At 39.2% G+C, this 17,500-nt stretch overlaps 3 protein-coding genes across 4 annotated transcripts in view; 2 read left to right on the top strand and 1 right to left on the bottom strand.

The window, feature by feature from the left end:
* LOC140949919 (DNA polymerase delta subunit 3-like) overlaps positions 1–5,469 on the bottom strand; it is a 13,868-nt gene extending 8,399 nt beyond the window's left edge. The window contains exons 1-8 of the mRNA XM_073399075.1: positions 5,371–5,469; positions 5,215–5,270; positions 3,662–3,764; positions 3,406–3,445; positions 3,228–3,295; positions 2,307–2,371; positions 2,007–2,158; positions 1,880–1,914 (exon numbers count right to left, since the gene is read on the bottom strand). Of these exons, the coding sequence (XP_073255176.1) occupies positions 1,880–1,914; positions 2,007–2,158; positions 2,307–2,371; positions 3,228–3,295; positions 3,406–3,445; positions 3,662–3,764; positions 5,215–5,270; positions 5,371–5,436 (585 nt within the window). The 5' untranslated portion in view covers positions 5,437–5,469. The remainder of the gene's footprint in view (positions 1–1,879; positions 1,915–2,006; positions 2,159–2,306; positions 2,372–3,227; positions 3,296–3,405; positions 3,446–3,661; positions 3,765–5,214; positions 5,271–5,370) is intronic.
* A 41-nt stretch (positions 5,470–5,510) lies between these two features.
* Positions 5,511–8,912, top strand: LOC140950895 (transmembrane protein 256 homolog). The gene is made up of 5 exons (XM_073400112.1): positions 5,511–5,630; positions 6,203–6,243; positions 7,353–7,433; positions 7,539–7,582; positions 8,676–8,912. Exons 1-5 carry the CDS (start codon positions 5,543–5,545, stop codon positions 8,773–8,775), a joined length of 354 nt encoding a protein of 117 aa, XP_073256213.1. The 5' UTR covers positions 5,511–5,542; the 3' UTR covers positions 8,776–8,912.
* Positions 8,913–10,391: 1,479 nt separating this feature from the next.
* LOC140950446 (uncharacterized) overlaps positions 10,392–17,500 on the top strand; it is a 21,852-nt gene continuing 14,743 nt past the window's right edge. The window contains exons 1-4 of one of the 2 annotated variants that reach the window (XM_073399676.1): positions 10,392–10,732; positions 13,399–13,509; positions 13,794–13,892; positions 15,252–15,350. In XM_073399676.1, coding sequence (XP_073255777.1) covers positions 10,676–10,732; positions 13,399–13,509; positions 13,794–13,892; positions 15,252–15,350 — 366 coding nt within the window. In that variant the 5' untranslated portion in view covers positions 10,392–10,675. The remainder of the gene's footprint in view (positions 10,733–13,398; positions 13,510–13,793; positions 13,893–15,251; positions 15,351–17,500) is intronic. The other variant, XM_073399675.1, reaches the window with a different exon arrangement.

A 17,500-nucleotide genomic window follows, 5' to 3' on the forward strand; every position in this document is an offset into this window, starting at 1 on the left:
ATATTAAACTCAACCATCCAACCCGCCATCAGTTTCAAATGGTACTCCAACGCCAGTTTTTCGCTCTGGACATGAATGATGCCATCTCTCGCGTAACATCTGCCTGCCACACTTGCGCCTCCCTGAAGTCGTTTCCAAGCTCCTTAGTCAAGCAGTCGTCTGACGACCCCCCAGAGGTCGTAGGCGTCTCCTTCGCTGCCGATGTAATCAAACGCTACCGTCAGCTGATCCTAGTACTGCGAGAATGCACCACTTCCTTCACTGCTTCCTGCTTAGTACCTGACGAGAAACACGATACCCTCCGTGACGCCCTCACACAGCTAATTGTCGGCCTCCACCCACTTGACGGCCCAAGAGCAATTATACGTGTAGATCCCTCCCCTGGCTTTCAGTCCATGGCCAACAATGACTCTCTCAACCACCTGAACGTAACAATCGATGTCGGTCGCGTTAAGAACAAAAACAAGAACCCAGTCGCTGAGAAGGCTGTCCGTGAACTTGAGGAAGAGCTCATCAGACAAGAGCCCGGTGGCAGACCAGTAAGTGCAGTTGGTCTTGCTCTCGCCACTGCCCGTCTTAACTCCCGTCTTCGCCTTCCTGGCCTATCATCTCGCGAGTTGTGGACTCAACGCAATCAGTTCACCCACGAACAGTTGCCGTTGTCTGATTACGACCTCATACTTGGTAAACACGAGCAACGTTCCACTAACCATGCCCCCAGTGAGAAGTCTAAGAACCCCCGCGGTCTTGTTCCAAACACGCCTTCACTACAGGTTGGCGACATTGTATACCTCATTTCCGATAAGGACAAGTCTCGCGCGCGTGATCGCTATATTGTGGTTTCCATCGACTTCCCTTGGTGCTTCGTTAAGAAGTTCAGTGGTTCACAACTGAGGGCCACCTCCTACAAAGTCAAGTTGTCCGAGTGTTACGCTACTTCTCCCTCCGTTATAGTGGCCGATCATTCTGGTCCTCCGGCTTCTCAAGACCAGGATGATGAGCCTTCTCCGGTAACCCCCGCTGTGCCTGCTGCCTCAGTATTACCAGAGTCACCTCCTCCCGCGCCGCCTGAGCTTACCTCGGTACCGTCTGACGAGGAGCAATTCCCTTCGTCCACGTGTGATGACACTACCGTTGAAGCCTCCATTGGCGTTCCCTCACTACCTGTTCTACAGGGGGAGCCCAGCACCAGTGCGACAGCCCCAGATCAGGCCCTGCCGTCCTGTCCCAGTTCTTCTCCTGAGACTCCTGGACCAAGACCTCAAAGACAGCGCAAACCACCTTCGTACTTACATGACTATGTTAGATTTTAGCCTTTGCGTCGTTACGTTTTATCCTGCAGCGATAAGTTTTAACTTGCAGTGACTGTTAGGCCTTAGTCTGTTTGTTATCAGGTTTTGTTTTCCATTATGACACTATATCTTTCGTCTCGGTTCTAACCTTTTAGGTAGTTTGCATTCATTTACGCGGAAGAAGAGGTTGCGCCAACAGGCAGTGCCTGCGGCATTGTGTTATATTGTATGCGCGCGCCGGTTTTCCCTCGTGTGTGTGATTATCGCATCCATCTTGTTGTACGAGCGATTCCGTTGACATTAAAGCTGTTAGAGTTCCTTCGTTGTGACGTTCCTGTCTCCTCAACATTGGCGCAGCTTCTATTAACTGAATCGGCTTTGTGAGGGTAATCTATTCAACTTGTCAGAGCACAAAAATCCTATTTCTGTGGATTGTACGTGAAATACAAAAAGGAGGGAAAAAATCAATGATTGCAAGCTGTGGTGATTTTACAGGCATATATCAAAGTGTACCTTTAAAAGGCAGAGTCTTGTACCTGTCTTGATATAAAGTAACTTTTACTGTAGTAAACTCAAAAAAACTTTACCTTAGCTTTTTGTTCTGTTACAGAAGTGGAAGGCCCTAAGATGAAAATACATCCACTTTAGCTTATACATGTCATGAATATAGGATGTAGTAGAGTATCAGTTTGTCTATTCACGTAAGTAAACTACCTCTAGAGGAATGACTTTCAACTTCGCCATTCACTGTTCTGCTAGCTGAGCTTTTCTTATCATTATTTGCTACTCCATTCACACCGTGAGGAACTCTGTGGACACCACCGTCTGATTGACGCTTAGCAGCTGAACAACAAATATGGCTCCACCTGCAATAAAGACAAACAACAAAACCTTTTTTAATGACAGCTTACACACATCTCTGTACACTGCTTAGTCATGTCTACCGTTAGGAATTTAAGCCAACAAAGGTCGTTTGTGTTTAAATCAAACTCATGATATGTATAGATAACAAACCTGTTGTCCTCAGTATTATGCTGCTGTTGTATGTCATAGTCAACTGTGAATAATGTATTGGAATCCTAGAAATAACACACACTTAATGAATAACCACCCATCATTGCAACTTCTCTACACTATAGATGTGCTTTTTGAACCTTTCAGGTGTTACTTTAGGTGTTAAAGTGTTCTGTAACCTGGTAGTTACTTTTTGTTGCCTCAAACAAAAAAATGGTCTGTAGCCCCGGGGGGGGGGGGGGTACTTTAGGAATTTCTGTGTGGGGATGTGCCGCTGGTACCCTGGAACCCTTGACCTATACCAGGGCTAGTTCAGCTGAATTTTGCTACCCTATACTAGAGTAAACTCCCCAAATTCCCCCTATCCTAGATTAGCTGTTTTCCAGAAACTACTGAGGTCACTAGCACAGTCTAGTCAAAACAAAGCCTTATACCACAGTCCCTAGTCTAGATATCTTCAACCAACTGATCAGTTTCTTGAAAAATGATACCCTATTCTAGATCCAAATGCTCTGATTTATATACCCTATCCTAGAGTAAACTGCATGAAAACCATACCCTTCACAGTGGCACATACCTATTTAGCCCATATATGGCAGTACCCCCCTCCCCTCCCCAGGTCTGTAGCTTTCCAGACATGGTTTGTGACTGGAGAACGAAACAATAGATAATTCAACACAAACAATACCCAAGGGCAACTAAAAGTCTGGTACTTCCTCCTCACTCCTGAAAATGGCTGGGCCATCAACTATTTTCAATCATATACCTCCCCCCCAACCTCTACTTCCACTACCACCACCCCTTCATGCATTCCTCATCCCACCCCCCCCAAAGAAACATCTTTGACAGCAGTAAGATTACCCATATTGTATAAGCTTCCCATTATTCTTCGTAGAAGTAAAGACACAGAATACATCTTACTTTTAATCTACATTTTTGCACACTGTAAATGTGTAATGAAGTCACAGGAGAGAATGTCTTTTTAGTCTCTGAAATAAGAAAATATATAACAGTTTACCTCGAGTATGCCTTATAAATACATGCATTTTGATAATGGAAATAACTGAGCACGGAGACTGATGGTTTGCTTATAATATACCTTCAAGATCTTTATCTTGGGTTATGACATAGCGTTGAACCTACGGTATAACAAAATGTAGTTAACCACAACGTGATCAAGTATAGTTAGAAGCTTTCATGTTGAAGCCTCATTCTGATCTAACTGTGCTCTAATACAATGAAGCGGGTTGTAAGTGTTCAGCTAAAAATATCATAGTATTATTTTCTTTCCTTCTTATTTTTGACTTTTTTTTATCATACCATCACTACCGAGTATAACAAGGAATACAGCTTACTGTATCTCCATCCAGTAAACATCTTCCACCAACAATGTATGTAATGGTGAGTTGAGAAGAAGATTTTTGTGACTTTTGCTTCTGTATGAAGGCATAAAGCATTCTGAGGACACAAGGAAAAGACTAAGTTAGTTATATCCAAGATGGAAAGTATTTTGACAGGTAAATGTTGTGAGTCAATGTTTATTTTAAGGGCTATTTGGGAATCTGCTTTAAATGCATCCTTCCCACATAACAATACTATTAATACAATACATATCATAGCTGTAAAATGAAAATTTGTCTTTCACAGCTGTGGTATAAATCCTGAAATCAAACATTTTATATCAACCCTCACTTAATAAGCAATCTGCTACTGCTTTAGAGCCTGGTCACATGGTGATTTGTTAACCCTTTGGCTCCTGCGCGTGCTTTTAGGTGCGTTTCCAAATAAGATGCACATTTTGTCCCAAAAAGACTCCAAAAGGCTCCATATTTTGTCAAATGACACTTTACGTTGCTTATATGAAGTTGTTTATTGTATGATTCAATTTGGCAATATTTCCTCACCGTGCTAATGATAAACTTTAAAAATGACGTCAGACATGAATGGGGTTGATTGAACTATATTTGAAGCACCAGATTTTAGGGATGATCTTCAGGTTAAGTGAAGATTAGTCCGATTACATAGACAAAGATACTGGCAACAATTCAGAGCCACACACAGTGTGGTGGTCAAGAAAATATGGAAGAAAGAGAGTAAGCGGGTGCTTTGGTGGCCACAAGATGTACAGTCTCAACTGTAAGAGACAGCTTAAAGCAAACAGCTTTCCCAAAAAATATTAACTTCATAAATATATATATTTTTTGAAAGCCTGATATGTCTACTTTCTAAATATGTATGATTATAGGTTTTTTTTACCTCAAAGGGAACTTTTGAGATGTTATTTAGTGTATGTATGTCAAAAATGAAGCAATATTACAGAAAAACTCAGGAGTCAAAGAGTTAATGGACAGTAATTCAGATTTGAAAACCCATGCTAACATAAGACTTTCTTCTGCTGCACTGCATATCAGTTTTGCTCCCTAATCAGAGCTGCTATTGAATTTTTAAAAAATCATATATACCCTAAAGGGGGTTATAAATATCATCTCCATGTTACATATGTAAGTACTGGGCAAGCCCCCCCCCCCCCCCCCCCCCCCCACTACCCCTTCAAACCCACCCCTAAAACCCACTGAAACAAAAGTCAGTGATTGGCACTTTCTTTTTTCTCTTTTTTTCCTTTTTCCTTTTTTTTTTGGAAAAATTATAACGATTATTAACTTTTTTTTTCCCTCATGTACTGTGTACTTTGAGCGTAGAGGGCGGGTGAGACTTGTAGACTGGCAGGTAAACGTGGTAAACATTGTTGTGAAATGCATTAACAGATTCCCTGTCATTAATTACACTTTTAGAAGACTTTAGAAGTTTAGGGATAGGGAACCTGTTTAAGCATTTCACAACAATGTTTACCTCGTTTACCTCCCTCTACGCCCGTGGTAAATTGTCGCCCCCTTTTGAGATAGCTTACTGTTTTGCCTTGTTTGCTGGCACAGACAAAGTACGACTTAGCCATTTATAGGTGACCTAAAGAAAAAAAACCGGAGAAAATATTACTCAACATAAATATAAATCTTACTAATACTCAGATTAAATATTACTGATAAATTCAAGTCAATTCACTCACAATTTTTTCTTCATCATTCACAAACTCATCGAGATTTGCCAAGTAAAGCTCTTCTTCGTCCGCCATGTTGATTTCCCGCCAAATTTTGGCGCATTCACTCACAAGCATCACCGCTGCCGTTTTGTGCTGACTCATTTCGGAGCTCATTTCTAGTCCTTTTCGATCTTCAAAAATGGCGGCCATCTCTCCTTCGTTATTCCACAAAATAGCCAGTGTTTCTGGAGCACTTGCCATTGCATTAGGAGCCTATGGAGCTCATGGTATTTTTTTGGCTTAAATTATGCCCATGTCCTTGTTTTTAACCACTTTCAGTGGTGAGACTGAACACACGAGCGACAAGAAAATTTCTTGTATGGTGCTGTCAACTGTCAATCACAAATTGCTGAACACCATTTACAGACAAACCATCATATTGACTTGGACTCTATTCAACAGAATACTACCAACTACTTACTTTAGAGAGCTGGTTTACTAACTTAGAAAAAAACGCCGCTGAATCGTAGTCAACCGTTACCGTACCAGCTTCTAACAAAAGACTTGTTGATGAACTGAAGGAAACTGGTTATATTAAAAGTGCCTGGAAAAACTGACAGTTTTACTAACAATACCACCGTTATAATTTTGACAAAAGATGGATCAAAAGGCGCTTCATTTCTCTGGTCTTCATATTTATTATTAATATTATTAATATTTAATTGTTAATTATTATTATTAGTATTTATTGCAATTTAATTGTTATTAATAACTATTATTGTACCATACATAACCAACTTTGAGGCAACAAGAAGTTACATAGTTTTTCGTAGGTCTCATGGTTTTTTTTTTATTGCAGCATCATCAATGAATCAAGAATCTGCAAAGAAATTTAAGGAGGTAGAGAATTAATAGCTTCTAAGAAAACCTGTTACCCATCAGCAAATCAATAGATGAGGTTAGAATGGATTGACAGTTGTGGTAGATTTTTCCCACTTTAGAGCGGTTTTCACTTGACTGTCGAAAGTAATTGGTTTTGGTTTTGGTTTTGGTTTTACTACGCCCTTTGGTTGGCTAGTGTATTTACTTTGGTTTTGGTTTTACGACAGTCAAGTGAAAACCACTCTAACGGCTCCCCTGATCATGTTTGGTCTTCATTTTGATATCACGTTACCAAAAATGTGTGAATCTACTTGTTGAAAATGTGGTCACTGCTATACCCTGGTTGAAAAACTCTCTACTGGACAAGCAATGACTTGATTAGTTTTGACTTGGGTACTTAAGTGTGGTTCACACCATTAACCATTTTAAAATTCCTATTGGTGGATATCGACAAATTTCTCCTTAAAATCTCACTGCTTTATCAGACATGTAGGTATCAAGAGAAAAAGAAATTATAACTCGCTGTGAAACACACAAAACCATGAACACCAGAAATATTCATGGAATGTTATCGTTTTGCAAAGAGAAAGCCAATAAGGTGTGAGAAACTTAAACCGCAAACAGCAACAGTAGTTAGTTTGTGGTTTTTTGGTTTGTTCACATGTCCTGAACTTCATTGTGATTGGTCACTACACAATCAACATTCCTAAAATTTTTCAGGTATTCATGGTTTTCTGAGTTTGACAGTAAGATATAATCAGGGCTAAAAAAAACTTGAATTCCAACTTCTCCCTTGGGTAAGCAGCTCTCACATTTTGCTGCCTGGAGCCACTTCTTGCTTGTTTTAGTTAATGATTTTGTTAGAGGATGTCTTGCCTGGACTCTTGCCCATTGGCCAAGTAGGCTGTAAAAGTTTCTTGCCCAGCAAGAAAATCTACTTGTCCTGAACTACCAGACGGCACTTTTTAGGAGCCCTGTATACTGATATGATTTTTAAGCAATTTCTCCCTACCTTTACCATGAGAGAATATGCAGATGGAAATTGTACTTAATTCTATTAAGACCATGAAGTATAGAGTCAGTTTTTGGAACGTTTTAAATGTTTTATATCTGTTTTTTGTTATCAGTCATTCATGACAGGAAACCTCTACCATCACCTCCATAACCTTGCGTTATTGGCCGTCCCTTTTGCCAAAAGACCAATTCTGGTAAGAAGAAACTCATTTATTATTTTACAAAAAATAAAATTCATATCATTTAAAACTTTTCATACATTTACTCAGACTCTTTTTATCTCTTATGTTCTGTAATAGTATGGCAGTCTAATGTGCGCAGGGATTCTTTTGTTCTCGGGAAGGTAGGGAATATGTATATTGGTATATTGTTGAAATTAGACTCAATAATATAGTGCAACACTTTACATGGCGCACTTATTTTCGTCGAATTGAAGCCTGAAACCACCTATCCTGCAAGCAGAAGTTTTACTCTTGCATGGCTTTTAACTTTTACCAAGTCCAGCATGCAAAGAAAGTGGTGCCCAATAGCCCAGGGCTGGTGGATTTTGCTACTGGGCTAATGAATTCTGTTCTCAACTTGCACGACGGGCAGGTAAAGTTTTTTGGGGAATTCACTGTAATCAATCCTGCTCATCAATAAATTTTTTTCAGGCTATTTAAAGTGAATCTTGGGCTGGTACATTCTAACTACAACTTGCCCAAATGGCAAGCTGTAAAACTGGCTTTCTTTGCGCTCTGAAGTCATTCATGTCACTTGTCAGTCACATAGTTGGTTTGTTTTATATGCTCCAGGAGAAAGGGGTGTATAAAAATAAAACAAACAAAACGACTGAGAAGCGATGTGGACAACTTCCTAAAAGCTAAAAGCCGTGCATGAGAGAAACCCCTGCTCACAGGGTAAAAACCACCTAGAACTACATTTGTTGTAGGACTTGTTAGATAATCAGTTTATATTGTTAAAAACAACTCTGAAAAAGAGCAGGAGAATTAAAGAAGTCATTCAAACCATGCTTGGAGTACATGATTTCCTGGTTCAGGCTAGAGATACACACAAGAAATCATGTAACTTTGACAAGAAAATTCGAATAAATATCTTGCTCCATTACGCACCTGCACTTATATTAAGGATTACTGGCTTTTTGCAAAGTGTTTCCTGCAGGAGTGAATCCAAGTAAAAGCCTGGCAAACAGGCAAAAATCGAAAAACAAGTCAAAAAAGAAGGATCAAGCTTGCAATGTCTCGTTCTTGTCCAACACTCGATATATTACCTTCTGCACGTGCCAAAACCCCCAAAGCTATTTTTTTGCACTAGAAACAAGGCAATACTGACCTTAGAAAGCAAAATAATGCAGCTACTGCAGAGCCCCTCGCTTTTTTGGTTTTCCTTTCCATTCACCTACGCTTTTCCAAGTCAAGGCATATTTTCTTTTTCAGTTGTTACATTGTTGGAATAACACGGGACAAGTCATTTGGAAAGTTAGCTCCTGTGGGTGGATATCTTCTCATGGCAGGATGGCTAACGTTTGCCTTTTAACAGCCGCGAGTTGAATAACCTCCGAGGGGCGAAGCCTTGCTTGGGTTTTTTATCACTAAACAGAAGCTAGACAGGGTGTAGTGAAATGCGCTAGCGATCAGTTTAAACACTGTTCGAATTTAGCAGTATAGGCCACATATGATTCTTAATAAACGAACTGCCTCCGATCGTTTTTGCCTAATATTGTTTTTATGCTAAGATTCAAATGTTTTTGTTCTTTTTTTTTTTGCCGTCAAGGAAAACAGTTCTCAATTGCTTTTTCTGCTAAATAGTCGTCCAAAAGACTCTCAAAAGCTTATGTTTAGTTAACTAGGAAACGTTGTTGCAACATTATTGCGCGCGAGATGTTTTAAATAATGTTTTTCGCGGCGGAAATCATACGTAGCGGACGCAACACCTTCATTTTTTAACTGCATAAAAAGAAACTTGTTTCTTGCAGGCGATTGTCGTATTTTACGAAGGACGGTGCATCCTAAGCTTTGCTTTCCTGTGGCATGTACAAGCAAAAAAAAAAAAACAGAAAAAACCAAGATTCATGTGTCAGGGACTTCCATCTGCCCTTCCCCTCCTCTTCTTGTTTGTTTGTTTTTTTTTTAGGGGAATTTCTGGTGAGTTTTCGGGCAGTGACAAATAGACCTTGGCACGGTTTTCGACGTCATCTTTACGAGTAGGCAAACGCGTAAGAAATTACTGTGTTTGTATGAGAATCTAGTGTAGAATAATTTCCGTAGAACGGCTGATCTGAAAAAATATGAATTGTAAACTAAAGATTCACTCCTAAGGATCCTACTGAAAAAAAAGAAGACCTATAACCACTTTTTAAAATTTTCTATACATTTGTCTGTAAGAAAGTCCCGGGAAAAGTTACAGGCAAATACATGGAAAATCTGAAGCAGGCGTCTGGAGAAATTTAAGCACTGGTAGGTACTCCCCCCAATTTTTTTAGTACAATCCTTTGCTTTGTAGCTTAAGTTTACAATTGATATTTTTTCAGAACAGCCGTTTTACGGAAATTATTCCACATTAGATTCTCATACAAACACTGTAATTTCTCACACGTTTTGCCTACTCGTCAAGATGGCGTCGAAAACTGTGACAAGGCCTATTGGAAATTGCTTGTATAACTTTTTTTCTTAAGACTGTTGACTTCACTTTCGAATTGTCAAGCGGACATGAATTATTTGTATTCTCATTTCTCGTTTCGTGTTGAGCATCACTGAAAATGAAAGTTTTTAATACGAACTTTGCGTTCATTACTTTATTTTGCTGGCGTTTCCCCAATATTTGTACCGGTGAGCTGGTGCCGGGTTGTAAATGAAATTTTTCCCAAATTTCAATAAAAATAAAAAGCAATTTCCGAGAAATTCAAGGCTGAGTCATCGTTTAACGTTTAGTGAGATATGAATTGAAGTTTGTTTAAAAACAACTCCGTATTAGGAATTTTCAAATGATTTTTATGGGCGTTGAATGTTATGGCTGTCAACAAACAAAGAAACTTTACTTCCCGTTCTTCTCGGAAGGTAATTTACTTCATCTTTCTTGGAACTCCCTTTTACATCTAGGTGTTTTTAAATTTAATTTCCTTCAATGCGAAAGCTTTGGGCATTTCTTTCGATTGGAGCTAAATATCGCTGTAATACCTTACGACATTTTTCGCTCCTGTGTGCATATTGGTGATTCCTTGACTTTACGGTGTCAGATCTCAGGGCCTTCCCCGACTGACGTCAGATTCGATTCAGAACGTGCTAAATTTAGCTGTGGCGGTAAGCGCGTCGGAGAGTCTTTCTATTTGTTTTTAATGCGACAGTGTTAGCATGATTAACTTAGAAAATCCGTTGATCCGGAATTGTTCTTGTGATCTAATACTTCGTCGAAGCAGCTGGAATGAAAGAAACCAGTAATGAGTAGTACTGATGGATCTAAACAAGGCGAGTCTTTACCAACAGACGAGAGCAAGGCAAGTGCTTGAGATTTCTCGTTTTTGAAAAAACTTTTACTAAAATGTTTCAGTTAGTGATACTATAACATTGTATGTCGCTTTATATTATGCTTATAAGATGTTATTTGCAATTTTGGGGGTCAAAATCAGGTCCAACAGCCACTGAATTGTAGCTTATTTGCACATATTCAACTGTGCGTGTTTAATTTGGTGCGGGTTTGATTAGCTTTCTTCTCGTCGAGGCGATAACTAACTGCCTTCTGTCTAATATGATTTCAGGAAGTGAATTATGTAAACGTCGAATTTACACCTTTTACTGTTCATTACGAGAAAATACGCAATCATTTGCGTGAAACGGCGACCAAAAGTGCGAAGATACATTCATATGGCGCGAAAGTAGGAACATTTGCGCATAAATCAGATTCAATTACGATTTTTGCATTTTAATCAACATTCAATAACACTTGTGGCCATTCATATGGGTCATTGGGCAAACAAAAGAGAAAAGTATACTTTCATTCTAACGCCAACATCAAAGTCATAAACACCATCTTGAAAGTCAATATGGATATACATTAAAGTGCAAACACTATTCATTAACATTTTGAGGACACTGTTTCCAATTCAGTAGCATTCCTGTGGACGACCTTAGGATGGATCATAGTTATTAGAGGAGACCGGTTATGAAAAGCGGCAAACATCAATGATAAAAACAACAGTGCTGCAGTTTATGTTGGAAGCACCCTGAAAGTGCACAAACCTTTGTTTTCTGTTGGCAAATTGTTACGGAATAAATTAATGCAACGTTTTTATTGGTCAATACAATCAAAATGATAGGAATTCTTTTGAACGTTGTGCACTTTCAGGTCCACAAAAACATATAACAAAGGAGTCTGACGGGTTTCATAACCATTCCACTCAATTAACTATGGATGGATGAGACAAACATTAATGCATTTGTACAATCAATTGAGTGTTCTTTACATTTAATATACAAAAAACGATTTTCAATTAAACAATAGAAATTCAAACAAATTTGGCCCGAATTTCAGTCCATTAAATGTATATCCCTCAAAAACCTCGCTATTTAAACATTTTGGGAGATAGGTTTGCATGAAATGGTACCCCTTAGTACATTCGGCTGCGGTCACAATGTCATGTTTCGGCGCAGAGCTTCAAGCACTGCAGCTGTTGTTTCCGAACTCTGCTAGTGGGATTGCTAGGGCTTTGCCCTCATTCCTGTTATACATCTTTGAATTTATTGGACTCAAGATGCCGGCCTTTGGTGTCGCTTTCAGGCATTTTAAATCCTTTTCAACGATGTCGAGGGGGAAAGCATAAGCTGTGTACTTATGGGGTGGGAATGGCCAAAGCTAGGTGGGCTGGCACCCCATCATATACAAAGACCACCTACTTATCGGAATCCATTTTTTCCTCCCCCATGCCAGAAAAAAAACCGACACAGTATTCATTACTCCAGCAGCTGCCGAGGAAAACATTTGATAGGTGATATTGCCATGGTCAAGTTTCGTCCTCGTTGGCCGCACACTCAGTGGTACGCCCTCCACTCCCTGTTGCGCCCCACTATGACATCTGGCCATCTGGGGTAACTGTATAGACGCAGCTGTCGACAGCCACGTAGTGGCAAAGTAGGGCGTAATTCTTTAAACAAATTCAGGCCAATTTTTGGGGGGAATTGGTATTGTTTAATTGAAAATAGATTTTTGTATATTAAATATAAAGAACGCTCAATTGATTGTACAAGCGCATGTTTGTCTTATCCATTCTAAAGCTATTTTTCTCTTTTGTATGTCAAATGACTCAAATGAATGCCCAAAAATGTTATTGAATGTTGATTTACATGCAAAAATTGTTATTGAATCTGATTCATGCGCGAATGTTTGCTTTTTCGTGCTAAAGAATGTATCTTTGCGCTGTTGGTCGCCGTTTCGCGCAAATGAATGCGTATTTTCTCTTAATGAACAGTAAAAGGTGTAGTCACTGATAAAATTTCTTCGGCAACTTCTGGCTTATGACAAGAAATGAAAACTGTTCACTGACTCTTCAGACAGGGTGACAGGGGGGGAGTATTAAATGCGCAAAGTTGACAAGCGGGAGGGATGGGGAGTGGTTGGAGGAATAACCTCGGAAGAGGGAATGAAAGCTGAACAGGAGTTATGCTGTTTTGATCAAGTGGCAAATTGCTGAATTGATTTAGGTTGTGTGTTTTGCCGAAATACTGTCAAAATTGTGTCCAAGGAATCCCCCTGGTCATCGCCATAAGAAAGGGTTCCAGAAAATAAGTGTAAAGCTTGAGAGATGCCTTAAATACAAATGATCCAAGCTTAGGGGCATTATGAAATGCATAAATTAGTTTTCACTAAGATCCCCCAGATCTTCACTTCAAGTAGTACTTAGAACCAAAGTTTGTGCCAGCTACCAAATTACATTAAATGTTAAATATGGAAAAGGCAAATGGTATCACATGAAAATACTGCTGAAGAGGATAAATTAGGATGGCCACATCACAGAGTTTCCTCCAGACATGGAAGTCAGGGTAACAGAGGTAAGCAATCAGGGTAAATTAGTCCGCAAGCTTTGAAGAACTGATTATAATATTATTATAATAATATTTCACACAGTGAAAGTGATAGAAACCATAACAATGTCATGTTTTGTTACAGGAAAAGTTAAGTGAAGCCCTGTTCTATTGTGGAGAAAAAGGAAATGTTCAGAGATGTAAAGAGCTACTCCGTAATGGTGCAAACGTGAACTGGAAAGCTGGTAGAAAACTAGTAAGTGCATGTTCAACTTATTCAACTGACTTAATTAGCCTTCCCTATGATCATTTTTTGTCTGTCATTTTTGCATATGGGTAATAAGTGGACACACTGGATTGAAAGACTGATACCAAATTTTCACAGTTTTGTGGTTTTGGGGAAATATTATGTTAACAAAAATATTGATAAGTAAGTGAGGTTGAATATTTGTCCATGTGAGTGTACATGTAGTCCTGAACAGGTGAATTGTTACTGCTGATCTGTAATTAATCAGATTAATCTTGTATTCACATACTCAGTGGTTCAGGACTCCATTAATGCAAGCTGCCAAGTCTGGCATGACAGAGGTATGTCAGCTGTATTTGAAGCATGGCGCTGATGTCAATACGTTTACTGAGGTATGTTTGGAGAGGGACTAATTATTTATTATGTCATACTCAGGGCTCCCGGAATTATGCGTGGATGCGAAATCGCATAATTTGGCTCTTAGCGCATAATTCGCATGATTCCGAAAAGTACGCCTAATGGTACATAATTTTCGAAAATTTTGAAAAATCTATTAACTAGCTATGTTTTTTTCATACCTTGAGAGATGCATGGACATTTTTTTCCCGTAAAATTATATAGTCCATTAAATTTTTTGCAGCAAATAGCCACTGCTTCATTGCAAAAAGCGTTCACAAATATTGCAAATCAACAAGGCATTCCAGGCATTCTATGCTGCTTTTATATAACACGTGCCATGATTGGAAGAAATGTAACCCATCACAGCTTTGAATTGAAAAAAAGCGCCTTGCTTCTATCTATTTGGCGGCAAAACCACTTTCTTTCTCGTGTTTTCGCTTTGAAAGTGGATAAGTTTGTATTAAAAGTAAAACCAAAGAAAAAGCCATGTAGCATTATACCACAAGAGCGGGCTAAGCAGTATCCTGGGAAGTTCCACGCAGATAACAATCTCCTATTTTGTTCAACTTGTAATGTTGTTGTGGATCACCACCGAAGGTCAGTTCTTGACAAGCACCTTTCAGCTGTTTCACACATCAAGCGAATGGATGAATCCTCTTCGAAGTGAGCAAAGCAACAGACATCAAAGACTTCATTCAAGTGCAAAACTCCAACTCATGAAGACAAAGTAAAAGTCTGCCATGAGTGGATAAGGGCATGTGCTGCTGCAAACATACCGCTAAACAAATCAGAAAATCCTACAATGCATGAATTTCTTCTCTCCCATGTAGTCAATGATGGGGCAATCCCTATGAGCACATAGCTTCGGGACCACCTATTAGATGTTTATGAGTTGGAAAAGGAAGAACTTAAGCAGAAAATACTTAATTTGTTGACTTACTGACTTACTTTGTCTTACTTGATTTGCAAACATTTAAAATTTTTGCTTAAAGTATTGTGCAATATTGCACAATTAGCACAATTCGCGCATAATTCAGGATTTGTGGCGCATAATTCGCCAAAGAATGGCGCATAATTTCCTAAAAAAAATCGCATAATTCCGGAAGCCCTTCATACTGCACCAGATAACTGTTCATGTTGGCAGAAAAAAGCTATCTGTTATAGTGTAAAACATCACCTAAGAAATAAACCCATTGCATACAAATTTATACATATTTTCCCTGTCTATATGCTTGTCACTTCAATGTAGGAGCTAGGGTTCCATAGTATTGTGGAAGCACCATTAAAATAATTCTGGAAGTGCAGTTTCAATGTATAAACTAATTTATTCACTGATATTATTTGATTCTTAGAGCCATTTCACAGCAATCATTTTAGCAGCCCGATATGGACACAGTGAAACCTGTAAATTACTGTTGTCCAAAGGAGCAAACATCAACAATCAAACAAAGGTAAAGTAAACCCTATTATTTTGTCAACCAAAGAGCATGCAGGCCTTTTTCACCAGAAAATGTAGCACTGTTATCGTTATTGAGGGAGGTTAAGACCTCTCCTGATTGCAAAATCCTAAAACTTCTAACATTTGATAACTTGTCCCCGCCACTACAACACTCTCACGAATACTCATTGTAGAATGACCATGGTAACCATGTTTTCCCCCAACTTGATGCTGCCTCACGCGTGAGCACTACCTGCTATTGAGAAAATCTCGTACTCATAGTCGTTCTCGTCTTAGAATCTAAAGCTCTCTGATGTGAGAGCTGCTTACCCAAAGGACAAGCTGGAATTCAAGGTTTTTTCAGCCCCTGAAAGGGCCTTGAAAATGTGGTTGTATTTGTAAGAAGGGTCCCGTTGTTACTGTAGAACCAATAATATTGCTTTAAATGTGAGTAGAAGTGGTCTGAATAAATACCTGAAGGAAATAAATGTTACAGGTCAAATTTAATTTCAGGTTAATTTTGTTTTAACCTAGTCTCCCTCGCAGCCATTTTTTGGATGTCACACAACGCTCCCCCAAAAGAACGGATCGCGATAAAAAACTATATCTGATTGGACGAGTCTCAAACGCTGAGTCTGGCGCGAAAAGGTTCATAAAAATGGAACCCTAGCTGTGATTGGCCAGTTTGGAGAAAGGAATGTAGTTCGGATGTAAGCAGCTGTTCTTTTGGGGGAGCGTTGCATGACATCTAAAAAACGGCTGCGAGGGAGACTATTTTAACCTAGATCGATTCTCAGTTTCCCTTGACTCCTTATAGCCCCAGGAGACAATGGAAAACAAGAATGCTCTTACAGCGGTGTTCAGTCTTGTTTGCTTGGAGATTAGATCGAGAAATGAGGAGGCGATTAATTCTACATGAAACAGTATTTACTCGCTAAAGGTTTTTTATTTCCTACTTTATGGACGTCAATACTTTTTATTTGTTTCTGAATTGATTTAGTGCGCATGTCAGCGACAACCAGAAATAAGTCTGCAGTTGCAGGCTACGCAGATTCTAGGGCCTCAATTTCAGAGAAATTACATCATTGCCAGAGATCAAAAAAGTGATATTTTACATGGAACGTCATTTCAATCATCGCCGAAAATAAACTGCTTGCCCATCACAAGAGCCATTTGCATACAATGAAAGTTTACAACACCCAACCATCTCAGTTTTGCTAATTAAGTTTGTTATTTTTTTTCGACCACTCAGTAGTGTTCACTTGTTCCAAAGTAATCAACACTTTCAAGCGTTAGAATTCATGGACCGACACATTTCGCAAAAGCTCTAAATTCAATCTTTGCTAAGCTTTCTTCACAAAACATGTGTGGCTTCGATCGCGCAACGATTCTTATTCTCGGCTTGCACCGTCACGCAATGAAAAATAAAAATGCAGACCATTCAATACAGAAGGACTAGAATCTGGGAAATGAAAAAAGATAAATATACAAAAACCCTTGCCAAGAATTAGGTCTGTGAAATATTTCAATTGCGCGATATTGGGAAAAACGGTTTACCTAAATTTATAAAGCTTTGTATGGAAACGCCATGTTGGACTGTCCCTTTCAGGAACACCAATATGGCCGCCGAATACAAACAGAAACATCTGTTTTTGAGTTTTCCTACTAATGCGTGAATTCTTTGCTTGAGGAACTCATAAAGATTACAGTAATATTTATTCTGAGGCAAGGAATGTTTAGATTGCAAAATCTCCCAAAATCGGTAATGTTTTTAACCCACATAAGAGCTTTCCCGGCCGCCAGCTAAATGCCGCATCACGCAAAAGCCTGGAAATTCAAGTGTCCTCTCTCGCAAAACGAAGAACCCTTTCGAACCAAAAACTTGTTTATGTAAAGATGTTTAGGTGCTGTAATACCTCGTGAAGGTAGAAAGTCAGAAGAGTCGATAGTTTCTTAGTTTGATTTTTGGTGACGTCACGTGCAACCCAAGAATTCCCAGTTTCCATGGTCTCTGCTAGGAACTCCTGGCACAATGACCCTCCTTTTGTGTCATAAATACGAAGAAAAACGTATTGCTGATTAAGAGTCTTGTGCTTACGCAAGCGAGACTAATGAGAATCAACCCAGGTTTAAAAAATTTAACCTGGAATCAAATTTGACCAG

Source organism: Porites lutea, chromosome 10 (genome assembly GCF_958299795.1).
Source record: "Porites lutea chromosome 10, jaPorLute2.1, whole genome shotgun sequence".
Taxonomy (NCBI): domain Eukaryota; kingdom Metazoa; phylum Cnidaria; class Anthozoa; order Scleractinia; family Poritidae; genus Porites; species Porites lutea.

Excerpts from the sequence above, each read along its gene's own strand:
- LOC140950895 (XM_073400112.1), top strand. The coding sequence starts at position 5,543 with ATGGCGGCCATCTCTCCTTCGTTATTCCACAAAATAGCCAGTGTTTCT. Across the intron at positions 6,244-7,352 it reads CTGCAAAGAAATTTAAGGAG|TCATTCATGACAGGAAACCT; the intron begins GTAGAGAATTAA and ends TTTTGTTATCAG. Across the intron at positions 7,434-7,538 it reads TTGCCAAAAGACCAATTCTG|TATGGCAGTCTAATGTGCGC; the intron begins GTAAGAAGAAAC and ends GTTCTGTAATAG.